Raw genomic sequence first — 24,624 nt, forward strand, 5'->3', positions numbered from 1 at the left:
AATCTCTCCAACAAAGAACTTTACCAGGAACGAACTCCAGCAGAGGTTTTAAGTTGGCTAATCTCCTCTCAAACTTGTTCCTGAAATCAAACCGAAGAAAAGCAAGAATTAATATACTTTTAATGTCGAATCAGGATCAACTAGGACAAAAATAAAGCATTGGGTCAAACTCTTCTTTGGTGTCAAGGTAATAGCTATGAATAGCCATCGACTCCCGGGAAAGGGTAGAAGATGTTTGTTTCAATTTTTGCGAAGTTTATACTTCAAATACCGGAAACTTTAGTATTTGGTTCCATTTATAAAAATCAGCCTTTTAAGTTTTTACTATAAACTAATTTTTTTTTTAGAAAAAAATTCATAAAAAGTTTTTTTGGAGCCGGGCTTGGACAATGCTAATTGATGTAGCCCCAGTCCGGCCCAGGTTCGCTAAAGCCCACCTATTTTTTGGGCGGGTTTGGGATTAATAAAAATAGCGCGGGCTGGTCCAGTCTGGCCCATCTATTAATGTTAATTAATAAATTTTATATATTTATATATTTATATATTAAATATTTATTTTTAATTAATAAATTTTATTTTTTATAATTAAAAAATTATGTATATATGTTTAGGTGGGTTATATGGGCTGAGCTTAAGATTTGATTTTTAAGTCCAAATCCAGCCTGACTCCGCCTAAATTACTAGTGGATTAGGTTGGGCTTGAGCTGAGGACTTTTATAGAAAAGCCCGTCTGATCCGGCCCGAACTCAGCCCGATCCATGACCAGATTTAGCAAGAAGTAGCACTTTAAAAAAAAAAAAACAAGAAGTAGCATGGTTGGTCAAACTTTTTACTTTTTTTTTTCTTTTTCTATTGAGTCGAATTTTTTTTTTGCTTTAATTAAAGTGTAAAACATATTATTTATTTTTTGCAACGATATTATATATCACATTATTTATACTTTTCATGTGTGAAATAATCCAATACATATGTCAGTTTTAACATTTGAACTACAGAAAATATCTTATTTATTTTAGATTGATTTCCTGTCTCGAAGCAGTCTTATATGCCTCTATAATATCTATCACAAATGCGCTTTAGGCTCTGTTCTTTATTGCTGAAAAAAAACTGAACTGAACTGAATTGAACTGAACTGAATTGAACTGAACTGAATTGAATTGAACTGAACTGAACTGAACTGAATACTGCTGAATACTGAACTGAATTTAACTGAATACTACTGAATACTGAACTTAACTGAATGCTACCGAACTTAACCGAACTTAACAATAATGATGATATTAGACTTTAAAATAATTTTCATGATAATATTGGACATTAATGAACTTATAATAATAATAATGGTTCTAATAAATTTAATAATATCAATAATAAATAAATATATTATTAAAGATAAAACTAAATTGAATATCAAATAAAAGCCCGGGATGATAAAATCTTGGCTCGATAAAAGCCTATGAAATTAAATAAAAATAAGTCTAATTTAAATTAAAAATACAAATTACATACAAACACAAATTTATATATAATTTAAAGCCTATGAAATTAAATACAAATCTTCATATGAATACAAACTCTTAACTTTTTATTTTAATTAAGGGTTAAAGTGCAAAAATAACGTTTTGGGTCAGAAGTAATTTTACCTCTAACGTCTAAAATGGTGGAATTTTATCCCTAACATTGATAAATTGGATAAATTTGAGAAATAATTCATAATATGGATGCAATTCCTAATTTTTAAATATGGATGCATACTTTAGTTTTATTTTTTTTATTAAACCATATATACTTTAATAAACTATCATTTCTTACTTTTATCTAATTTATAGATAATGATAAACTATAAATAATAATAATAATAATAAATAATGATAAATTATAGATAAATAATAATAATAATAATAATAATAAATTATATATAAATAATTATAATATAATAAAGAATGATAAATTACTGAATACTGAAACTGAATGCTGAACTGAACTGAACTGATTGTTACTGAAATTAAATGATAAAGAACAAGGTCTTAGTCATAGAGGCATAAAAAAAGATGTTATATGCAAAGAACAAATGAGAGATAATAGGGTCCCTTGACAAACTTCGTACCTATGAATAAATCTATCAGTTTCAGCTTTGTAAAACAATTGAGAGAGAACCTCAACGTACACAAGATAAACAGATACAGAGGCATCAAATTACACTGCCTTAATCATGTACTTAGGCTAATAGGACCTACAAAATGTTCATTAAGTGAAATTGAATAAGAAACAGATGAAACACAAAACATAATCCACTTTATCTATATCTCATGGAAACCCATTCAATGAATAACATCTTCTATAAAGCTCCAGTCAACTCTATCATATGCTTTGCTATATCAATTTTAAGGGCAATCTCACCTTATTACCCACCCATCTTCTTTTTTTTTTTTTTTTTTTAATGCAATGTAGAGACTCGAATGCAATCTGGACACTATCCATAATAAATCTACTAGGGACAAAACTCTCACTAATGACATTTGATAAAACAACTTTAAACCTATTCGCTAGGACCTTTGTATTAATTTTGTAGACCACATTACATAGAGAGATGAAATTCAAATCTTTCATGGAATTTGAGGATTCACATTTCGAGATTAAAACAATATTAGTGTCGTTTAAATTAGTTGGGAACTCACATCTTTCTAGCCAACCCGAACAATCACTAAAAATATCAGAGCCGATACTATCTCAGAAGTGTTGATCGAAACCCGAATTAAGTCCATCCAGGCCTGAGAATTTGTTAGGGTGCATTTAGAAAACTGTAGTCTTAGGGGGTGTTTGGTTACTCATTTTCATCTGCTTTTTGGCTTTTCACTTCAAAATGGAGAGTTTGAGGTGTTTGGTTAGTGACCTCCTATTTGCTTTTTACATCTGAAAAGCAGCATTAGGTGTTTGGTTAGTGATCTCCTGTTTGCCTTTTACACCCGAAAAGCAGTCTTTTCCAACAGCAAACAGCAAACCGTAACAGCAAACAGTAGGTAAAACAAACGGACCCTTAAACTCATCATACAATTATTATTAAAATATAAATTAGAGATGATATTCAACATTAGGAATATATCATATAGTAACAAAGTACAATTATAAGAGTTAAGAAAATAAAAGAGTGACAAGGTGTCATAAAAGCGACACCAGCGATTGAACGAACGAGATTCGGATCAGAAAGCGGCATCTTCTTCTTTTCTTTCATTGCGCATAATAAATAAATAAATAAACTAAACAAACACTAAAACTAAATTATTTTTATTATTTTTATCTGTCTCATAATAACAAATCGTCTTCTCCATCTAACGGTCTCTCCCTCTACTTTCTTTCTTTTTTCAATTTTTATTATCTTCACCCTCTAATTTTTTCTTTTATTTTCTTTCAAATTTGAAAAAAAATTAAAGAAGAAGAAGATTACTATTATTATTTTCTTTTTTGGTGAAAATGGGACCTGCCTTCGAATTATAAAATTCCGCGGTCTCTCTGTCTTTTATTTTCTTCCTCCTCCTCTCCTCCTCTCTCCCTCTCTGTGTTTCTCTTCCTCTCTTTGCCGTTTCCTTTCATGGCTATTTGAGAGAGAAGTACGTTTTTTTTAATATATTTATGTTTGTGTTTTGAGGGGGAGAGGGTTAGCTCAATTTTTAGGGATTTCTCTTTTTTTGGTTTGTTTGTTTGAATTGGAGCAGAGAAGGATACGAACCAGGAAGGGAGGTGGTGAGAGCCACTTTGCTGAAAATTTGAGAGACTGAGAGAGGGAGAGAGAGAGAGAGGAGAAACAATGCTGGCATTGGATATTCTCGATAATCTTCTCTTCTCTCTCAGCAGAGCTTTCTGTAGTCCTTTTGCTATTTTCATTCAGATCCAGGTTTGTTCTTGTTCTTCTTCCGATCCAGGTCTGTTATATATTTGAAAAAACATTGGTTTTGTGGATTAGGTGTCTCAATTACGTTCAATTGAATTGCCCTTTTATGATTGTGAAATTTGATTTTCTTTTCCCCTCAATATCCAAGGCTCTGTATACATGGATTTCGTTTCGTTCTTTCTCAATTTCACGTTTCTGTTTTTCCATTCGTTTTCTTTTTACTTTTGTATATTGACATGCTTTTTGCTCCATGCCTTATCGATCTGCGCTATTCAGTTTATGTACGGCATGTTCACATGTTAGCTGTTGATTCCGAACTCTGTTTTTCCAATTCGCTTCCTCCCAGCTTCTTCGTGATCGGTGCCAGTTGATGGTTACATTTGAAAACTTCGCAGCCTTTTTCTGTTTTGTACTATACCTTCATGATCTCCTAGGTCACGTTTCTGCCCCTTCCGATTCACAAATGCATCATCATCTTGGTTTTGGTGGTTTACTTCATTTTACCTGACATTAGCATCCAATTTCTTGGAAGCGGCAATGTTCTCCTTTCAGATGCCTTCAATTTTGGGGTTTGATGCTGCTTGAATGAAGTTCAGTTATAGATTTGTTTGCCTAATTCGCAAGTACTCTTTATTAGTAATTAAATAATTATGTTGAAGTTGTGACCAGTTAAGAGAGAGCTCAGGAGCTGCTCCTATGTTCTTATGTCTTGTTTAGAGGGGTTAATAAGGGAATGGTTAGTAAGGGTTGATAGAAACCCTTGTTTGGGAGGGGGAAGGGTTAGTAAGGGTTTCTACAAACCCATGTTTGGAACACAAAAATATTAGAAGGGTAAGGGTTTGGAGGGGTTTTGAAGGGTTTTTTTTAAAGAAATTCCATCCAATTTTCAACCCTCCAATTTGGTGGGTTTGGAAGGGTTAGAAATTACCCTTCCTTTCCCTTCCTTCCCTTTCCTTACCTTTCCCTACCCTTCTCTACCCTTCCTTTATTAACCCTTCCCTACCTACCCTTCATCCAATCAAGCCCTAAGTGTATAACTGGTAATGCATAATTAAGTAACTATGTAATGGACTATAACAAATTAAAGCTCTAACTGAAAAAAGTGAATTAAACTATTTCAAAACAGTCGGAATATGGCATTACCAAACAATCTTTAGTGGTTGGTTATGGTTATTCAGACTGGAACAATCTGAACTACTAAAAAGAAATATATAGTAAAAAGTTAGAGATGGTTGATTTTGTGTGTACTGCTATGGATTGTGTAACAGATGGTCAACTGAATTTTTGATGAATTTATGCTACACTGGAGGCCCTGCATATTTGTTAAATTCATTTTTTTAGCCTGGTGTCCCTCATGGCAGTTGGCACTGTCGAAGCATCAATCAAATTTTGTTTGTCATTTACAAAGTTGTACAGGATTCTTTTTCATATACGTGCTCAATATTATTTTTAATTTTTGGCTTGATGATATAATGATGTAGTCCTGAAATAAATAAGACATATAATACAGAAAGTGCCTATCATTACATAATTTCAGTGGTATAATTATATGTGTCACCTGTTTTTTTTTCTTTCCAACTGATCTTTCTCATGCTCTCTCGGTGGTGACACATTGGGAAGTCTAGTTGCAACTCTGAATCTTCTATTCATTCTGTAGGGATGTTTTATCTGCTTAATTCTTGCATTTGGGTGGGCTTGTGCTGCTTATGTCAGGTATTCATAGGTTTAGAAACTAGTGATTTTTTCTCTCCGTTTTGGTTCTTACTTTAGTTTAGGTTGCCTTTGCTTTTTAAGAACCAGTGCTGTTTTCTCATTCACAGGAATAGAGAGATCAAGCAGATGAAGGATGCTATGAAAGCTGGCAACAGCTTTGCATTCCTAAATCATGATATTAATCAGCTTGAACATTCAAAGCAGGTCAATCTGCCTCGAGTGAGTGTTATTATGCCTTTAAAGGGATTTGGAGAACACAATCTGCATAATTGGAGAAGTCAGGTCAGTTGTTTTGTTTATCCTAAGGTGGTGGTTGTTTTTTTTTTTTTTCCAACAGCTAAAGTGAACTTAATCTATTTTTTTATATTCAAGTTTTATAATGTTTTCACACATCCCTTGATAAATTTGAACAACCCTACTTCTTTGATTTCTAATTTTCAAATGACATATTTCATTTCATTTTTTAGATGATTCTTTGGCATCTAGACCAAGTTTCCATGATTTTTTTGTTAGGTATCAGGATTTTTTGTTATTATATTTTTTAATAGCTTTGCCTTCTTGTTTAGGAGAAATGATGTTTCTTGGTTGTTATAACTGACTTTGCTTCTGGGATAAATGTAGATCACGTCTCTGTATGGTGGTCCTTTGGAGTTCCTTTTTGTGGTAGAAAGAACAGAAGACCCTGCTTACCATGCTGTTTGTCAGTTATTGTCAGAGTTTAAGGTACTGTTTGAATAAGTAATTTATGTATCTGATATTAATAGAGCTAATAATTTGACTTCAACATGCACATTTAATTGGCATGTTCATCCCTGTAATGGAACATCATAAATTGGTATGTTGGTGATGTTCTTTTGCTCTCTTTCGGTTCTTCTTCTTATTATTAATAATGTGTGCATGTGCATTTTCTGGGTAATTCTGAAAGATGAACAACAATCCTTGTTAAAATTTTCAACAGAATTGATATAGAAAGTTCTAAATGGACAAGATGGAGACATAAATATGCTACGTGTTTGTGAGCATCAAGAAACTTACAAGTTCTTTGACCGAATCTTTGTATTTTTACTTTACTAACTCTAGATTTTCATTATTTATTTTATGAGTGATGGACTCTATATATTTGTTAAATTTATGCAGGATGATGTTGATGCTAAAGTTATTGTAGCTGGTCTGTCAACAACATGTAGTCAGAAGATTCACAATCAGCTGGTAGGTAACGTGTTTACAATCAGTTATTGTGCATGCTTCCATTTCCAATTTCCTTTTGGATATCCATGAAAATGTTTGACTGATTTCATTCTATCATTCCTTTTCTGCTTTAGATTAGATTCTGAGTAGTACTGACTGTAATATAAATTTTCAAGTTTCCACATGAACTGCATGTAGAAAACCTGGACACTTGAATTTGCAAGATTATATAAGAAGTTGGGACCCAAAATTTTTCCATATTTTGTCCTTTCAATCATCTTCTCTAGATTCTGGAGGCATGTTTTGTTTTGTTTTGCTTTGATATTTATCATTTTTTAAATACAGTTTGGTGTGGAGAAAATGCATAAAGACACGAAGTATGTATTGTTTTTGGATGATGATGTTAGACTGCACCCTGGGTCAATTGGAGCCCTCACTGTTGAAATGGAAAAAAATCCTGAGGTATGGATTCCTCTTTTGGTTAGAGGTGTGGTTGTCTAAACTTCAAACTGATTCATAATGTTAACGTTTTGGCTAATGACATGCAGATATTTATTCAAACAGGGTATCCACTTGATTTACCCTCAGGGAGCTTGGGAAGCTATTGCATCTATGAATATCATATGGTATAGCACATGTTATAAACTGTTTTCTTCATATGTTTCACGCTTCATGCCAGTCATTTATATGATACTATATATGTTTTGCACATTAAACTAAGATCTTAGTTCACTTTAACTTGGACAATAGGAACGTTTCATTGATGACCCTTTGACTAAAAGAAACACTACATATAAAACCAGACATTCTGATTTTATATGAAAAGATGGCAAGAAAAGAAAAAAGAACAGAAAACAGGAACCTTGAGACTTCTTCTTACTGAGATTGTGAGGATCAATTTGAAAATTTTAAATTTTACCTATTACCTCAAGTTCACTTATTAAAGCGCAGCTGAAATAATGTTCTGGATGATAAATTCCACATTCATGGGTGGAGATCACTTATTTGTTCCATTGCTATTACACTTTTCCTTAAAGAAAACCTCTCTGAAATTCTTTGGGGATGAGGTTTTTTTCCAGCAGTGAATATGAACCTCTACTTAAAGGATGACAACTTGCATTCTATTTGCTGGCTGGTTTTCTTATGACAGCTAGTTACATGTTTGCTCCTTATGATGTATTATAAGTTTGCGAAGTTATATATTCTTTAACTGATGGTCCTTTTGTTTCAAAAAAAAAAAAGAAAAAAAAACTGATGGTCATTTGAATATTTCTATGAACAGCCTTGTTCAATGGGCTTTGCTACTGGCGGAAAAACATTCTTTCTGTGGGGAGGTTGTATGATGGTAAGCACTTGCTACTATGCTTTTAAAATTGTGCAAACATGACCCAAAAGTTGCCATAATTTCTCTTATTTGTTTCAGATGCATGCGGATGATTTTAGATGTGACCGCTATGGTGTGGTCACAGGACTTCGAGATGGTGGATACTCTGATGACATGACCCTTGCTGCTTTAGCGGGTAACAAACTCAAATTCCACTAGTTAACTTACAAGTTACAAGCTACCTTGCTCTTAGTCTCCAATTGGCATAGTTTCACGCAAGCATAGGCTAATACTAACCTTCTTTTAATGGCTCATTTTACATCCTTCTTCAGGGGCTCATAAGAGGCTTATTACATCACCTCCAGTTGCTGTTTTCCCCCACCCCCTTGCTAGTGATCTTTGTTTTTCAAGGTTTGTGATATTTACTTGGACTTCAATCCCCTACATGTTATTCCATACATACTTATGGACATCTTTTGTAGGTATTGGAATTACTTGAGAAAGCAAACATTTGTTTTGGAATCGTACATCTCAAAAGTTAACTGGTTTATGAATCGTGCATTATTTTCTACACACTGCTATCTGTCATGGGGGTTTGTGGCACCATACTTTATGGCTATGATTCATGTTTCAGCAGCACTTCGAATCTGTATGCAAGGATATGCACGTGAAGAAACAACCTTTGTTTCAAATGGTGAGCACAGTACTTTGAATTTTGGGAAGTTGTGCTATTCACTAGTTAAAAAAGATGAGTGGAAGTTGCATGTTGATATTTGAGAGAAACTTTTCTATCTTCTTCTTTGAGGTGTTAATGGGTGGGGTGCAGGAGAATGTGCAATGGTCTTCTAAATGCTATGCTGTTGAAAAAAATAGAGTAGGTTACGAAAAGAAAGGAATATCAAAGAAGATTATTTTCAACCATAATAATCATATTATAAGAATGATCGATTGTTGTAGTTCTGAAACTCAAAATTTGAGGGAAGGTTCATTTTCTTTTCTTTCTTTTGCTTAATAATATCATCTTTGATAATTATTTTATGCTTTCAATCCCTTGCAAATAGAAAAGGTCTTCGCTGCCATGTGTGCATTTTGATTCTGGCAAAATATTAGATCCTTCAGAAATTAGAATTTAGAATTTGAATACTAACTTAGAGTAGTGGCATTTTTTCTAAGCAATGTTGATTGTCCTTATGCTCAAAGCTGCGAATAATGTTTTTGCCAGGTTTGTTACTGGTCACTGGCCTAGTTGTATGTACCTTTACAGAGCTTTTCTCAATGTGGAATTTGACGAGGATAGAGGTTCAATTATGCAATATGCTCTCCCCAGAGGCACCACAACTCTCTCTTGCTACTTATAACTGGGTCCTTGTGAGTATTTCTATTTTCCTGGTGCGGTTGAACTATACTGTAATCTTTGCTCTAGATGCAGTTTTAATGTGTGCTGAAAAGATTTACGCTGTTATGGTTAATTCTCTATTTCACAATGAAATTACTATCTCCTGGTCACATCTACTTCTAGGTTAGCTTTAAATGTTATACTTCTTGCAAGGGATTCTAAAGTTTCAAAGCAACATGTCTTGTCCAGATTAGCTGAAATGATGTATGCTTAAGCTATAGATGATGATACGATTCAAGATTCAAATGCAGTAATTTTATTTGGAATGTAATGGAAGCTGGCAGCTAATGCTCTGACTTCCATGAGATGTTCAAATATCATGAGTTAGGAAAAATACATCTTGATCATGATCAATGAATTGAAACTAATGTCATAAAGTGATGTGCAATGGAACAGGTATTTGTTGCAATGCTGGTAGATAACTTCTTATATCCCGTATCTGCATTTCGGTCTCACTTCTCTCAGTCTATAAATTGGTCGGGTATACGGTACCACCTGAAGGAAGGGAAGATATACAAGGTATGCCGGTTAAAGTCCATGTGATGTTAGCGAGACTATGCATTTCTGTTACCGTTTTGGAACTACAAATAACTTGCTACAACGGTCATGTCAAATGGATTGTGTTGTGGTGTGAGAAATTTACAGTAGTATTTGTGTGCAGATTGAAAGAAGCAAAGAAAAGGGTCCAGTATACACAGATTTAGGAGGAAAAAATCTAAACGGGAAGAATGGGGCACCTCCACGAACCAGTTTCCTTGGATCATTAGCAAAAAGTTGGGCGCAGTGGCGACAACCTAAGAAATTCGATGCCTAGAAATGAACGAATCTTGTGAATTATTATTATTATTATTTACCCCATTCAAAAGATGGATAGTTGGGGTTTGTGGGTGGGATCGGTTAGGGTTATTGATTGATATAGAGAAATAGGACTATTAGTGTATTTTTTAATCTTCATTCAATCAAAATTTGATTCTTCAATCAATGTTAGGCATGTTTGTCTGGGCTGATTTTGTAATTTTCGCTGTTTTGTGCTGTAATTCTATTCAGTTAAATATCAAATGCGAGTCAGCAGTATTGCAAATATTCTATTCAGTATCATATGGGAATTTTCTTTTGCTGCAGTGCATAAGCATGAAATTGGTCGTCTAAGATTTTTGTAGCAACTCATCTTTGGTCCTCAAACTGAACCAAATGAAATCCAACTCAACAATAGAGAATTTATAGAAGTGAATCAAACCGAAGTAATTATATTTTGATTGGTACACTTCATACCCAAACAACAACTAAATAAGTTTGATCTAGACAGCGTTTCGGATCATAGCCCAATGACATGGAAACACGTCAACCAAATCCAATCAAGACAGACGGGTACGTACCAGAAGCATTATGATCTTTTCACCTCTGTCCAAATTCTAAATATAGCAGGTTTACGCCCCCAAAAGGGAAGAAGGAAAGAACTTAAAATCCTCACTAACTTTTGGAGTATATTCAGGGAGCCCTTCCCAGCATAGAAGGAACTCAGGACCTCGGGTTGGATTATCGGTATCACATCGCTATCTAATATTAATACTAATTTCAAATTACAACCAAAATAATACTAAATGTCATTTACAATTAATAATACTAAATAATAAAATTGGTATCTAGCCCTTTTGCAAATATAATAATACTATTATCCTTTTACAATCATGATAATTTCAATATACTTTGACAACCATTTTAATGTGATTATAGGACAAAGATAACAAGACTCCTCATTTCTCTAAATAAGAAAAATAATTTGTACAAATTGCTCAAGTCTTATAAAATTGCATCACAAAATGAATGAGAAAAAGAACTGCTTGAATGGCTGATTGCAAAAATATGCATCATGAACGAAAAATGGCATAATTAAGGCAGGACAACCAACAGAAGAATAATATTGTCTTGGAACAAACATATAGAACATTTTTGTGGACCTAATGACTGCAAAAACTACTTTCTCTACCTCTCCGATGTAGAAATCATCGATCACTCGAGTAGCGTGTTAGCACTCCGACGAAGAAATCATCGATCATGTCGAAAAATCGAGTAGCATGTTGTGGCCTACTTCTCTAGCTCTCCGATGTAGAAATCATCGATCATGTCGAAAACTCGAGTAGCATGTTGTGGCCTGCCATTGAAAATGGTGAGACCATCAAACTAGTAAAGTATGACACAGTTTATGTTTCTTAATAAAATATAATAAGAGATAAAGAAATCATATTTTGGTCCTGATTCTATTTCATGCAAGCCATAACAGTTCCCAAACATTGACATAGTCACATATACTAACATAAAAGTCGAAATAACCGTTGATTAGTGTAAATACCCATTGACCACGTAAAGTGTCAGTAAATCACACTTCTTGAAGGGCCATCATGTTAGTAACCTCAAAGTTGAAGGGGCATTACCGGCATTTCACGTGATCAACCAGTATTTACATTGGTCAATGGGTCATTTAGACTTTCATGTTAGTATATGTCAAAGTTTAGGGACTTTATTGTTCGGTTTTGAAGTTCAGAAGCCACCATGTTGATAATGCCAAAATTGAGGGATCATGGATGTACTTTACTCATGTTAATATTAATCAGTGAGAACAATCCATTATGCAACTAGATTGATGTTCAGTTGATGCAAAAGAATATTAGTAGTTTGAGCTAAAAGATTGATACCCATAAAATCCTTCGGTTGAATCATCACCGGCATGATTTAGAATGGCGTCGCCACCTGGATGTTCTTCTACATAAGATGTTATATCATATACCTGCACTTATACAACACGAAAGTTTCAATTTCAATAAAGTTTCATCAAAATGTATAACAGCAGAGAGTTTTGAATTCATAAAGAGCACTGTACCTTTTCCTTGATGATAACCCAACAATCAGTTCTCTTATTATGCAATGATACTTCAGATTTAGTGTAAACTTGGGATACCTAAGAACAAGAAATCGTTTATTCAAAACATAAAGACTTAATTAACAACTCAAACTTGGAAAAACGCAACAAGAACAAAGAAATTTAAGTGAACCGCTTCTGATTATACATTTGGACTAACTATTCAATTCACCATCCAATGACAATGATGAAAAGAAAAGGCATATATTGCTTCATAAACATTACATCTGTAGTATCAAGTTTATTATGAACAACTAAGAATCTATGTGTCAAGAGTAAATACGAATCAATTCAATGCTGATCATAACTCTTCAATTGACAGAAGTCAGAGTTGCTGCTATTGCTAACTTATCCTAACAATTTAACCCCTTCATTGCATCATTTTGCACCTATTCACCTAATGAGAATAACCAGTTTATGAACAATATGTACTTGAAGGGTTTCCTTGTCATTATCTCAGTTCATTAAGACTGTAATTAGGATTATCACTTTCATTAGACAGTAGACACTATGTTGCACGTGCACAGAAACGGACATCCACAAACGTTATTTCTACAAAAACATAAACGTGGGGGAAATGTGTAAATGTTAAAAAGGAAGTTTCAATTAGCTAAATCAATAGTGAGAGTTGGAATTGGATTGTGTTTGTGGGCGAAAACGGTTTCCTAAACCAGAATTGCTGTTCCTATTTTCAGTATTTATAGAAATACGCCCGGAAACGTGTAGAGAGTTTCCATTTCTGAAACGGACACGAAAAGCAGAAAGGTAATGAAGAGGAGTTTCCGTGCAACATAGATTAGACATCAATGAGCATCTATGAGGTTAAGAACACGGTTCCTCAACCACATGTGTAAAGCAAATAAGAAAAGTGAAGATAGTAAGGGCTTAAATCCCTTATCATATATATGATTGTTACTTAATCTGAATTCCAAAAAAAGCATGAAGTATTGTATTTGAATCCAAAGGTCCCATGACATTAATTACTTAAATACCTTCTTGACGGTAGCATATGAATGAGTGTTATCTCTTTGAGCTGCATTACCCAAAAAAATTACCCATCAAACATAGAAAAAGTAGTCTTATCAACAAAACTGCAAATTGCTAAAAGGATTACCAGATTTAAGGTGTCTAGGACTCAAAAGAAAACCTCCCAATAAGACGCACAATATCAATGCCACCACAGCTATCACCATATCTATGATTCACCTTCAAATTACCCAATTAAATTCAAATGCAGAGCGCAACTTATGAGCTTTCAACCAAAGCAACCTTAATCTTTCAGTACTGAAATCATTCAAGAGATTGGAAAGATACCATTCAATTATATGACCAATAAAAAGAAATTTAAAAAAATTCACTATCCGCAAATCCTACAAAAAGGAAAGAAGAAGAAAATTTTGGTAATTAAAAAGCGTACCTTTGATAAAAGACGGCGTTTGGCAGCTAAGAAAATGCTAGAAAAGGAGGAAGAAAGAAGTGAGGTTGAGAGTGACCTGTTCTTCAAATTTAAAAAGCTTGGTTGTCTTCAATCTTTGCTCTGTTGTGGCGTGTGGTGTCTAACACCGATTGTCTGTATGTTGTGGTCCATCAGGGAGTTTGATTGGGCTCTTGCCTAAACCCACCAAACTCATAATGGGCTGGACCTCTTAACAAAAATAATAATAAGCAAATTCTTATGATTAGAGCCCATTTAATTTAAACATTACAATATCAGTAAAACCGGTCTTGATCACATGCAACTTAATGAGCATGTAGAATTTGTTCATTCACCGTTAGATCTAGACTTATTAGAATCATAAGGTGGAGATTCAAAACATCCTGAACCTTAGATTTAACAAGCCTATATTTAACCGTGAATGAGCAAATTCACTTACTCGTTAAGATGCATGTGAAAATTCCTGTCAGTAAAACATGGTATTGTTTCCCAACATTCATTTAATTTAAATGGGTACTATATAAATTGACATTTGTAAGACCCTGTCCTGCTCCTTCGGTTCAATCGGGTTGAACCGAATTCAATAAAAAAACCAGTTGGGGGAATTTTTTATTTTTTTTTATAATAATGCATATATATTTCATTAGATAATTAGATACGATTTTTATAGTAAGGATTAAAACCTTACTTATATATAGGTCAAAGCTTAATATAAAATCCACAAAGGGAATAAAAAACTTCAAAGAGCAAATGATGCCACAAAGGGAATATAATGACTACAAAAGTAAAAAATATCATAAAAAGTATAGTTAATAAAAGGATAACAAATCTCATACTACTCTCGAATCCAAATCCACCGGAAAGCAGCTGCAAACCAATTATTTTCATCTATAGTTTCTTATTCGGATTGAGTCATTTCTATTAGTATAACCATATAGATCTCCATAGATCTATGTACAAGATAATACGCTTCCATAAGAATTGAACGCTGAACTTAGTTAAGGGAGGAAAAACCTTTACTACTCTAAACCTCTTAATCTCATTAAAACGTATTTTTTCATTAGAAAAATGTCTAGAAGTCAATGAGAAAACTTAAACCAACCATATCCTGAAATAATTTACAAAGTACACAATAACAAAATTACATTTCAGCCAGATCTAGCTGTGAAATTATTTGTGTGCACCGAAAGTTGTACAAATCGAACAGGAATAGAATAAAAATAAAGTTAGAAGAAATAAAGAATCATCTCCCTCCGAAGATAAAATTAACCAAACAAACCACTTTCCTCTCTCTTTATTCACTTCCTTCCTTCCTTTACATCATAAAGAAAACACCTTTATCTTTCCTTTCCTTTCCCTTCAACACAAACCAGAGAAAAACAAAATGGGCTGTTTCAGGCCAAAAAGAAACTCTCCCATGAAATCAGAATCCACATTTCAATCAAACCCAGAACCCAAAAATCTAAAACAACAACTTCTCCTCCAAATCCCATCATGCAAAGTTCATCTAATGGAAGCAGGAGAAGCCATAGAACTTGCAAATGGCAACTTCAATCTTCTCCAAATCTTCGACGACAATGTCTCTCTCGCTACAATTGTTCAAATTGGGGATTACAGTGAACTTCAATGGCCATTAACAAAAGATGAACCGGTGGTTAAACTTGATGGTTTAAACTACTTGTTCTCTTTGCCTATGAATGATGGAGATCCTTTGAGCTATGGGGTTAGTTTTATGGAGCAGTGGAGTGGGAATTTGGGGTTGCTGGATTCATTTCTCGCGGAGCACTCGTGCTTTTCTGTGAGTAATTGTAAGAGTAGGAGGAATGTTGAGTGGAAAGAGTTTGCTCCAAAAGTTGAAGATTATAATAATGTTTTAGCTAAGGCTATTGCTGGTGGAACTGGTCAGGTTGTTAAGGGCATTTTTATGTGTAGCAATGCTTACACCAATCAGGTTTGTTTTCATCATCAACTATTGTTAACGTGGTTTATATATTCTAGGCAAAAAGCATCCTGAGCCCCATGATCTTTCATTGTTTGGTGCATTAAGCCATCGATCTTTTATTTAGACACATTGAGCCCCTGATCTTTTACCGTTTGGTGCATTAAGCCCTCGATCTTTCATTTAGACACATTGAGCCCTTCATCTTTCATATATGGGTGTATTAGGTCATTCCATAAATCAATTAATATATAGGTTTATTAAGGGCCTGTTTGGTTAGGTTTATATAACTGCAGCGTTTCGCATTTTCTCTGGACACTGCAACATTTTGGAGCTTTTCATGAAAAGCTCTTTTCATGAACAGTTATTTGTAGTTACTTGTTATTGATAAAATTATCCTTCTTATTTCCACAAAATGTGCTTTAATTTTAACATTATTTTTATTTTTAGAAAATAATTATCGAAAAATAAGGTTTTATTGTGTTCAATAATTTTTTATTTTTTATTTAAATTATTTTTATTAATTTGTATAATATATTTTTTATTTTAAAATTTGTTATTTTTAGAACATCATTTGTTGTCACACCAAACATGCCCTTAATAAACCTATATATTAATTGATTTATGGAAGGACCTAATACACCCATATATGAAAGATCAAGGGCTTAATGTGTCTAAATGAAAGATCGAGGGCTTAATGCACCAAATGGTGAAAGATCAGGGGCTCAATGTGTCTAAATAAAAGATCGAGGGCTTAATGCACCAAACAATGAAAGATCAGGGGCCTCAGGATGCTTTTTGCCTATATTCTACATGATTATATATAGAGCTGTAATAGCGGAGTCGAGCTTTGGTTTATCATAAGCTCTATTCGTGCTCAAATTTGTATTTGAGCTCGGCTCGTTCCAATTTGTTAGATGCTAGTTTATTTTAGTCGCAAACTTACTCACAAGCAGCTTTTTATTTTGTTCAAAAGCTTTGGTTGCGAGCAACTCTCTAAAGCATGTGCATGAACAAGCTCGTTTATTGTGTTCGCGAATGAAATAATATCACGTAAATAATAATATGTTTAGCAAATAAAATTATACAATTTTACATGTATATACATTCAAAACTTCTTTTTAGTCATTAAATAAAAGAAATAGTGCGAGGAGAGCGAGACGGAAATTAAAAGAGGAATGAGAGGAGAAGTTAATGCGATGAAGATACTAAGTGATCTGATGATGATTCATAAAAAACCCTAAATCTCTTCTCTATGCTCCTAATCTAATTTATATTCTATTGTACTATCAAATAAAAGAATTTTGAAATGAGTCATGTATCAAAATTATAATTAAATATAAATAAGATTCGATATTTATTAATGAGCTTATATTGAGCTTGTTCGTGAACCTCTATCAAAACTATTCGTGAACATTATAATCGAGCTTATTCACGAGTCTATAACCGATCTTGCTCACAAGATTTTGAGCTGAACTTTGTCATGCTCAGCCTCGGGTTTATAACTCGAGCCAAGCTCTTATCGAGGCAATCACACTCATGAGCGACTCGGCTCATTTATGGCTCTAATTATATATGATATAAATATAATAAAATAATAATTGTGTCAATTAAATTGTGGTCATTTATAAATCATGTAGTCGTATCAGAAATTAACAGCGGTATGCAAATATCGTTTTTTAGACGTTGCTTGTTATGTATGTATAGGTTGACATGTGTCATTTTGGCTTAACATAAAATTGAAAATTAAGAATTGATTTTGAACCAAATTAATCCTAGATAGTAAGTTTATAAGGAATTTTCTGAAGTATTTCAGCCAATTATACACTTTTTGTCCTACTATAAAACTCCTAATAGATTCTGAAATGGGAAAGCAGGTCCATAAAGGAGGGGAGATGATTTTAAGCCGTGCAACTGACGAGAAAAATGGTAGGACATCTATGGAAAAGACCAGAAACAGAAACACTGGGGCCTCAAAGAACAACAAAGTCAACAAAAGCTTGAAACGGTATCCTAAGAACAACATTGTCTTTTTAGTCAAATGAAATGTAATAATTGAGGTTTTTTGTTTTTTTGGGGCAGTGTGAGAAGGCTGTCGAATATGACAGAGAAGCTGAGTAAAACTATGCTTAATGGTGTGGGGATTGCTTCTGGTTCAGTAATGGCTCCACTGGTTAAATCACAAGCAGGGAAGAAATTTTTGTCTATGGTTCCTGGAGAAGTCCTATTAGCCTCTCTTGATGCTGTTAGTAAGTGAATCCCTACCTTCTGCATATAATATTATCCTCTTACACATTTTCGCATGCGACTGCGTGAGCTAATCAAAATTCGAACTCTCTTAAACTAGAAGGAGTTAACCTCGGGTTTTACGGACTAATTGTTAAAGGTGTAAAACCTTAACAAAACTTCAAAGAGAAAATCATAGTTTTTTATTGATTAAAAGTTAACTCATTTTTACAATAAGAGACTTTAAATAGCTCTCCCAAATAATAAAAATGTAAAAGACATAAATACCCTAGCCAGGGTTACAACCGATTAAAGAAAGATAGGGATATGATGGGAAAAGGATGCCAAAATGACATTTAGCAAAATAAAACTAAATGACAAAACAATACAAGATGAGTGACATAAACAGTAATTAAAGGAAGTTAGAATTCTGCGGTCATTGTCCTTCATGTGCCCTTCATATTTTAATGCTGAAAATCAGTATCATACGACGTGTGGCATTCTTTGTATGCAGCTCCTGCCCAACTATCAGGGGGTCACACGACATGTGAGGCTGTGCCACATGGCGTTTGATGAGTTTTAGGAGCTCCACCAGAATTTCATTAAGCTCCACATGGTGTGTGCCTTGCCTGACACGTCGTGTGGGGATGAAATTCAGCAATCCTCTTCTTGTTTTGTATGTGCCCAACTTCTTTCGCCATGACTCGAACCCTTGAAGAAGATGCATGCATCATTCACTGCCTCTTGAAAAGAACTTGACCTCAAGTTACTTGTTGAGTATGGAAGAAACTCATAGACATTGAGCGGACTCTATGTTTTCAAACCGAACAAAGGCATTGCTCGAAATGCATTCATGAAGCCCATTCCATAAGTTTCGGATTCACCTTCTTCGCACAAACTTCCTACCATATTTAAACTTGTGACTTGCTGCGGCTCTCATCCTCATTGACATTCGTCTTCCACTTCCTACCGACATTAATTGGGATATCTCGGCGAAGCTTGTCAAACGACTTCCTAACAATATAAAGCATGCCTTTCCACACTCCCACATTATATCGAACGGACCAGCCCCAAACCTTGTTGGTCTCCACTCCACTAACTTGAAGACTCGCCATAACATTCTTTCTCTTATAGCCGACATCAAATTGAATATCCCAGCGACACTCGTTGACCCACTTCATAGTGATCCCAAGAACACTCACGTTAGCTCCTTCCTTATCTTGAGTTAGCAATCTCGGGACTTCTAGATTCACCTCGTCACTAGCTTGGGCACTATCCCGCAACTCTTGAATATCTCCCATTGTATCAACATCACCCCAGATGCCATTACCATTCATAAAACACTCAATGAAGCTCACATTCTTCCCCGCAAGGTTACCTTTTATAGACTCCTCATAGGATAGATTCTTCCTCAATAAACACAACATATATCCCAACGCATATATTTCAACAAAGCACAAAAGAATAAGTTCAGATTTTACCAAATGGGTGGCTTGATTCATTTGTATCATATAGTGGTTCTTTTAAGAGGCGTCACAAGGTACCCTTCATCCTCCTCTCCATAGTTCAATTTACCATGTGTAGGAATATGTGTACTATCTCCGGGATCTCATGCCATGTCACGTGTTATCATCCCCAAAGGTGGAAGCCCTTGAGGTTGATCTTTGAAAGACATGTACTCGTCATCTTCAGACATTGATTCAACTCCCATTAGATTAGTCTTCACCATTTCACCGATGCACTCATTCAAATTCAACTCCCGAGTTGGGCAAGCACTCAAGGTGGTTTTCTTTTTCTCCATAAATGAACTCTTCAAGGGTGTAAGGATGTACTTGATTCCGTCTTTGCATATGGTGCAGGTGTTGCTTCTTTCCGTATGTGAGGCATCACAATCAAATTGCCATGGCCTACCCAATAGCACGTGGCAAGCATCCATCTTTACAACATCACACACACCTTCATCTTAATAAGCCCTAATGGCGAAAGGAACCTTACACCGACGAGTAACTTGAAGCTTTTCCACTTCGTTGACCCAACCAATACGATAAGGTCTAGGATATGGCTCGAGAACCAAATTACACTTACTCAAGGCGATTCGATTAACGATATTCATTTGGCTTCCTCTATCCATAATCACCTCACACTTCTTCCTAAAAACTAAGCACCGAGTTCTAAATAATTGATGTCGTGGGTCATGCTCTTCTTTACTAGACATGATCACCCTCGTCACCAAATACACATTACACTCATCGCCATCATCATCACTTTCATAGGTATCTTCGTTTTGGATCCACTCAACATCCTCCAACTCATCATCATAAAGGAATCTATCGTCATCGTCTTTATAAGTAGCCCCGTGTTGATTCCACTCAATGTGTCGAAACTCACTTTTATCATGATAGACCCCATCTTCGTCATCTTCATAAGCGACTCCATGTTAGTTCCAGTCAATATTCCAATGCTCATTCTCATTATGGTAAACTCAATCATCTTTCATCATAATCATTTTCATTCTCATGATGATAAAATTCACCATCCTCACATATCTCACCTTCAGAAGCGTTCTCTCTCTCTTCAACTCCATCCTCGAATTCACTCTCATAATAGCCAAGCTCACCGCTTCTTTCTAGCTTATTCTCGGATTCGTTATCCTCTTCATCAATCTTCTCCTCTTCTTCTAACTCCTTTTATGCGATGTGTTATAGATAAAGAGATTTCTCAGCCAAGTCCACCTCAACCATCTTATTCTAAGAAAACGACTTCACCACTTCCAAGATTCCCAAGATCCTTACTCGGGCTCTCCTCTAAGAAAAGGTAATTGGGTTTCTTCTCATTCTTTAGCATATGGAGGACCTTCATACAAATTCTTATATAGATATGTAGACTCTGATAATAACCACGATTAGAATTATAATATATCTCCTAGTCACCATATTTGAAAAGAGATTCCCACTATCTTATCCCACTTTAGTCTCGTCTTTAGTGTATAATTATGGCTATGTGTAAATTTTTTATCTTATCTTTTCTAGTCAAAAGTTTTTGTTTAAAAGGACGAGAGATAAAGACATTAACATCTCTTTTGTTTATTTTTTTAGGCTCTCTCTTATATATAGAGACCTCGCTTGATTTATGATTCCAAATTAAGTTTCCCATTATAAATATCATTTGTGAAATAAATATATGGCTCTATAAATTTCTATATCTTCCCAAATTACTTCCTTAGTTTAATTCTTATTATATAAAGTCTTCTGAATGATGATCTTAGTTTTTGGCCCATGTAATAAAAGAAGCATGTCGTGGCCGTTGAGAGAAAGAGGTTTTCGTTCCGGTGTGAATTGCAAGATCTCCCAACCCCTGGTATATACCCTAAAATATAAATTCTAAACTATAAATTATGTGACGTGTCAACAAACTATTTTCTCGACGTACCACATCATCCGCACGTTAGACGCATATTAGAATTTCTCATGAATGATTGATCGAGTGTTCAATTTGAAAAATTACAAAGTTACAATATCTATAAAATGAATTTAGAATTGTGGATGATTGAGTAAAGTATTTAATTTTATGAATTTCAGACAAAGTTCTAGATGCAGCTGAAGTTGCTGAAAAAAGAGCTATATCTGCAACCTCAAAGGCTACAACTAGAATGGTCTCTAATAGGTAATTAATTATATGAATATATCCTAATCCATAATTAATTTCAAATTTATTTGGAGAGTAAAAAATGAAATATTGTGTTGTGTCAGATTTGGAGAAAGTGCAGGGGAGGCTACTGAGGATGTGTTTGCAACAGCTGGGCACTGTTGTGGTACTGCTTGGAATATATTCAAGATAAGAAAAGCCATTAATCCTGCTTCATCTGTCTCTGCTGGAATGCTCAGAAATTCAGCAAACACCAATAAATTTAAAAGATGAAAACAAGAAAGAAAGAAAGAAAGAGGAAAAAGAGATGTTTTTAGCTTTATCACCCATTTGCTATTATTGGCTATTAACATTTATATTCCATTGCATGAATTCCTCTCAGAAATTTATTAACTTATTTGAAATCTCATTCTGATGAACATTTGTAAAATATCAGTTTTTTGGCAGCAAGAAAGAAAGGTTAGCATTCTATCCTAAGAGATAAGAGAAAATGGTCAAAATTTATTGACTTTCTGTTAAATAATAATCAAAATGGTTAAAGAGTAAGGTTTGTAGGGAAAAGGGAAAAAATTTACAAGATTCTTTTTTTACAAATTCACAACTATGAACCGAAAAAATCAATTTCTATTGTTATATAAGTATAAGAAATATTTCCATCCACTAATGCATGAAATAAATTCCAGAAAATTTACTATGATTTTGTCATAAGGTTAGAAAGGTTTTTAATTACGATCCTAATACATCACACAGTTTCAAGAACACCACAACAAAATGGTGTAGTTGAGCGGATGAATATAACTATGTTAGAGAAGGTTCGTTGCATGTTGTTTAATTCTAGCTTATCTCAAAAGTTTTGCACAGAAGCAGCTTTAACACCTTTTCATTTGGTGAAATGTTCTCCGTCGGATTCAATTAATTGTAAAACTCCTAAAGAGGTATGGTCTGAAAAACCTGCTAATTATTCTGATCTGAGGATTTTCAGATATCATGTTTATATCCATGTCAACGATGGAAAATTAGAGCCCAAATCTAAAATGGAATTTTTCTCGGCTATCCTCATAGTGTAAAAGGATATAAAGTTTGACTTATTGATCCTAAGTCACTAAAATTTGTAATCCGTAGAAATGTTGTATTCAATGAATCTTCCATGCTTCATCCAAATGAGCCTTCAGTTGCATGTGGCACCAAGATACAAAATTATGATAAGAATGTGGAGGTTCAAGTTGAGGTGGAGAATTCATTCTCTCTATTGAGTGCCCAATTGACAAAGTCTACCGAAGTAGAAGAAGTTACAGCTAAAGAGGATCGTTTATTTGCTGGAAACAAGGTAGAAAGAGAAAGAAGGATGCCTTTAAGGTTAGCAAATTATGTCAGTTTTACACGTGTTGCTATGCGAAAGACTGATGGACTTGGGATCCTTCAACATATTTAGAAGCTATTTCTGGTGATGGTTCAAGAAAATGGTTGATACCCATGCTAGGGGAGGTGGAACAAAAACAAAATGTGGAAATTGGTGAACCCACCAAAAAAACAAAAATATTGTTAGCTGTAAATAGGTCTTCACTTTGATGATGTTTTTTTTATCTCGTTGTTAAACATAACTCTATTTGTGTTTTTCTTCCATTGGTTGCTATAAATGACTTGGAGTTGGAAAAAAAACAATGTCAAGATCACATTCTTATATGGAGAACTAGAGGAGAAAATCTATCTGTAACAACTTGAGGGTTTTGAAACCAAAGGCATTGCAGAAATCACTGCATGAGTTAAAGCAATCTCCTCTATTATGGTATAATTTTGATTCATTTATGATCGGGCATGGTTATTATAGAAGCCAATAGAATAGTTGTGTTTTTTTTTTTTTTACAAAACTTGTAAATGACTCATTTGTTACTCTATGTTGATGATATGATTATAACTGTCAAGGGTATGTATAATATCAACAAATTGAAAGTAGAGCTGGATAATAAATTCAAGAGGAAAAGATTTTGGGGCTTCCAATAAGATTTTTGGCATGGAAATCCATAGAGATAGAGCTGCAAGAACACATTATTTAACTCAAGGAAGTTTTGTTGAAAAAATGAAAAATGCTAAATCTGTAAGTACTCCACTTGCTGCTTATTTCAGACTTACAATTTGAAAAGGGTACTGACTATACATCGCACGTACCTTACTCAAGTGCTATTGGTAGTATTATGTACGCTATAGTTTGTACTTATCCTGACATTTCACATGTAGGCAATGTAGTTAGTAGATACATGTTCAATCCTTGTAAAGATCATTAAAATGGTGTAAAATGGATTCTAAGATATTTAACAGGTACTTCTAATACTTGTTTAAAATTTGGAAGGAGTAATAATATGATGACACTACTAGAAAATTGTCAAATACTGACGAAAAATTCCATCAAAAATCATCTGATTATGTCAAAATCATCTTAATTCACAGATGGCGTGAAGGAAATAGGTTCAGTTTCCCGAGCCAATTGATGCTCTTCACTGAGCAATAGTCCAACAAGATCATCATAAGAGATAATTTCCAAACGTGCCTCCAAAGCACGAATAAAAGGTCGATACGCAGGTCCAAGACCATCCAAAATGGATTCAACCAGATCATCATTAGTAACAGGATGACCAAGAGAGCATAATTGATCATAAATCAGTTTAGCAGCCTGAACATAAGTAGAGATACTATCATTCTCTCTCCTAATATTGTGCAAACGAGATTTCAGATCTCTTATCTGAGACCGGGAGCCAGCCGAATAGGCTTTAACAAGTTTCTGCCAAGCATCACAGGCAGAGGTAGCACCAACTAATTGTGGTAAAACACCAACAGATACGGAGAAGATGATTCAACTGAGGACCATTTGATCGCGCCTCTTCTAATCACGAAATTCAGGATTCCGATCACCATTTGCCATTTTTTCCGGCGGTGGGGGAACTGTGGAATCTATGA

General features: G+C 34.4%; 3 protein-coding genes across 5 annotated transcripts; 2 read left to right on the forward strand and 1 right to left on the reverse strand.

Annotated features, from left to right (window-relative positions):
- The first annotated feature begins 3,365 nt into the window (after positions 1-3,365).
- LOC136202602 (uncharacterized) lies at positions 3,366-10,602 on the forward strand. The gene is made up of 14 exons (XM_065993328.1): positions 3,366-3,892; positions 5,547-5,602; positions 5,710-5,884; positions 6,224-6,325; positions 6,740-6,811; positions 7,136-7,252; positions 7,339-7,416; positions 8,073-8,135; positions 8,214-8,310; positions 8,447-8,525; positions 8,597-8,808; positions 9,337-9,482; positions 9,907-10,029; positions 10,172-10,602. The coding sequence occupies exons 1-14, from the start codon at positions 3,806-3,808 to the stop codon at positions 10,322-10,324; spliced, it is 1,560 nt and encodes a 519-aa protein (XP_065849400.1). The 5' UTR covers positions 3,366-3,805; the 3' UTR covers positions 10,325-10,602.
- Positions 10,603-11,248: 646 nt separating this feature from the next.
- LOC136202910 (cytochrome B5-like protein) lies at positions 11,249-13,978 on the reverse strand. Of its 2 annotated transcripts, none has more exons than XM_065993893.1 (6): positions 13,845-13,978; positions 13,542-13,711; positions 13,420-13,460; positions 12,389-12,466; positions 12,204-12,295; positions 11,249-11,662 (listed from the first exon to the last, which is right to left on the reverse strand). In XM_065993893.1, the coding sequence occupies exons 2-6, from the start codon at positions 13,618-13,620 to the stop codon at positions 11,596-11,598; spliced, it is 357 nt and encodes a 118-aa protein (XP_065849965.1). In that variant the 5' UTR covers positions 13,621-13,711; positions 13,845-13,978; the 3' UTR covers positions 11,249-11,595. The 2 variants fall into 2 exon arrangements, with proteins under 2 accessions (XP_065849965.1, XP_065849966.1); XM_065993894.1 differs by having other exon boundaries at positions 13,542-13,633; positions 13,845-13,967.
- Positions 13,979-15,125: 1,147 nt separating this feature from the next.
- Positions 15,126-22,146, forward strand: LOC136202051 (senescence/dehydration-associated protein At4g35985, chloroplastic-like). 2 transcript variants are annotated; one of them, XM_065992500.1, is made up of 5 exons: positions 15,126-15,813; positions 17,679-17,809; positions 17,884-18,050; positions 21,606-21,690; positions 21,777-22,146. In XM_065992500.1, the coding sequence occupies exons 1-5, from the start codon at positions 15,247-15,249 to the stop codon at positions 21,943-21,945; spliced, it is 1,119 nt and encodes a 372-aa protein (XP_065848572.1). In that variant the 5' UTR covers positions 15,126-15,246; the 3' UTR covers positions 21,946-22,146. The 2 variants fall into 2 exon arrangements, with proteins under 2 accessions (XP_065848572.1, XP_065848573.1); XM_065992501.1 differs by lacking the exon at positions 21,606-21,690.
- Positions 22,147-24,624: the final 2,478 nt, after the last annotated feature.

The sequence above is a fragment of the Euphorbia lathyris genome, chromosome 8 (assembly GCF_963576675.1).
Source record: "Euphorbia lathyris chromosome 8, ddEupLath1.1, whole genome shotgun sequence".
In the NCBI taxonomy this organism is placed as follows: Eukaryota; Viridiplantae; Streptophyta; class Magnoliopsida; order Malpighiales; family Euphorbiaceae; genus Euphorbia; species Euphorbia lathyris.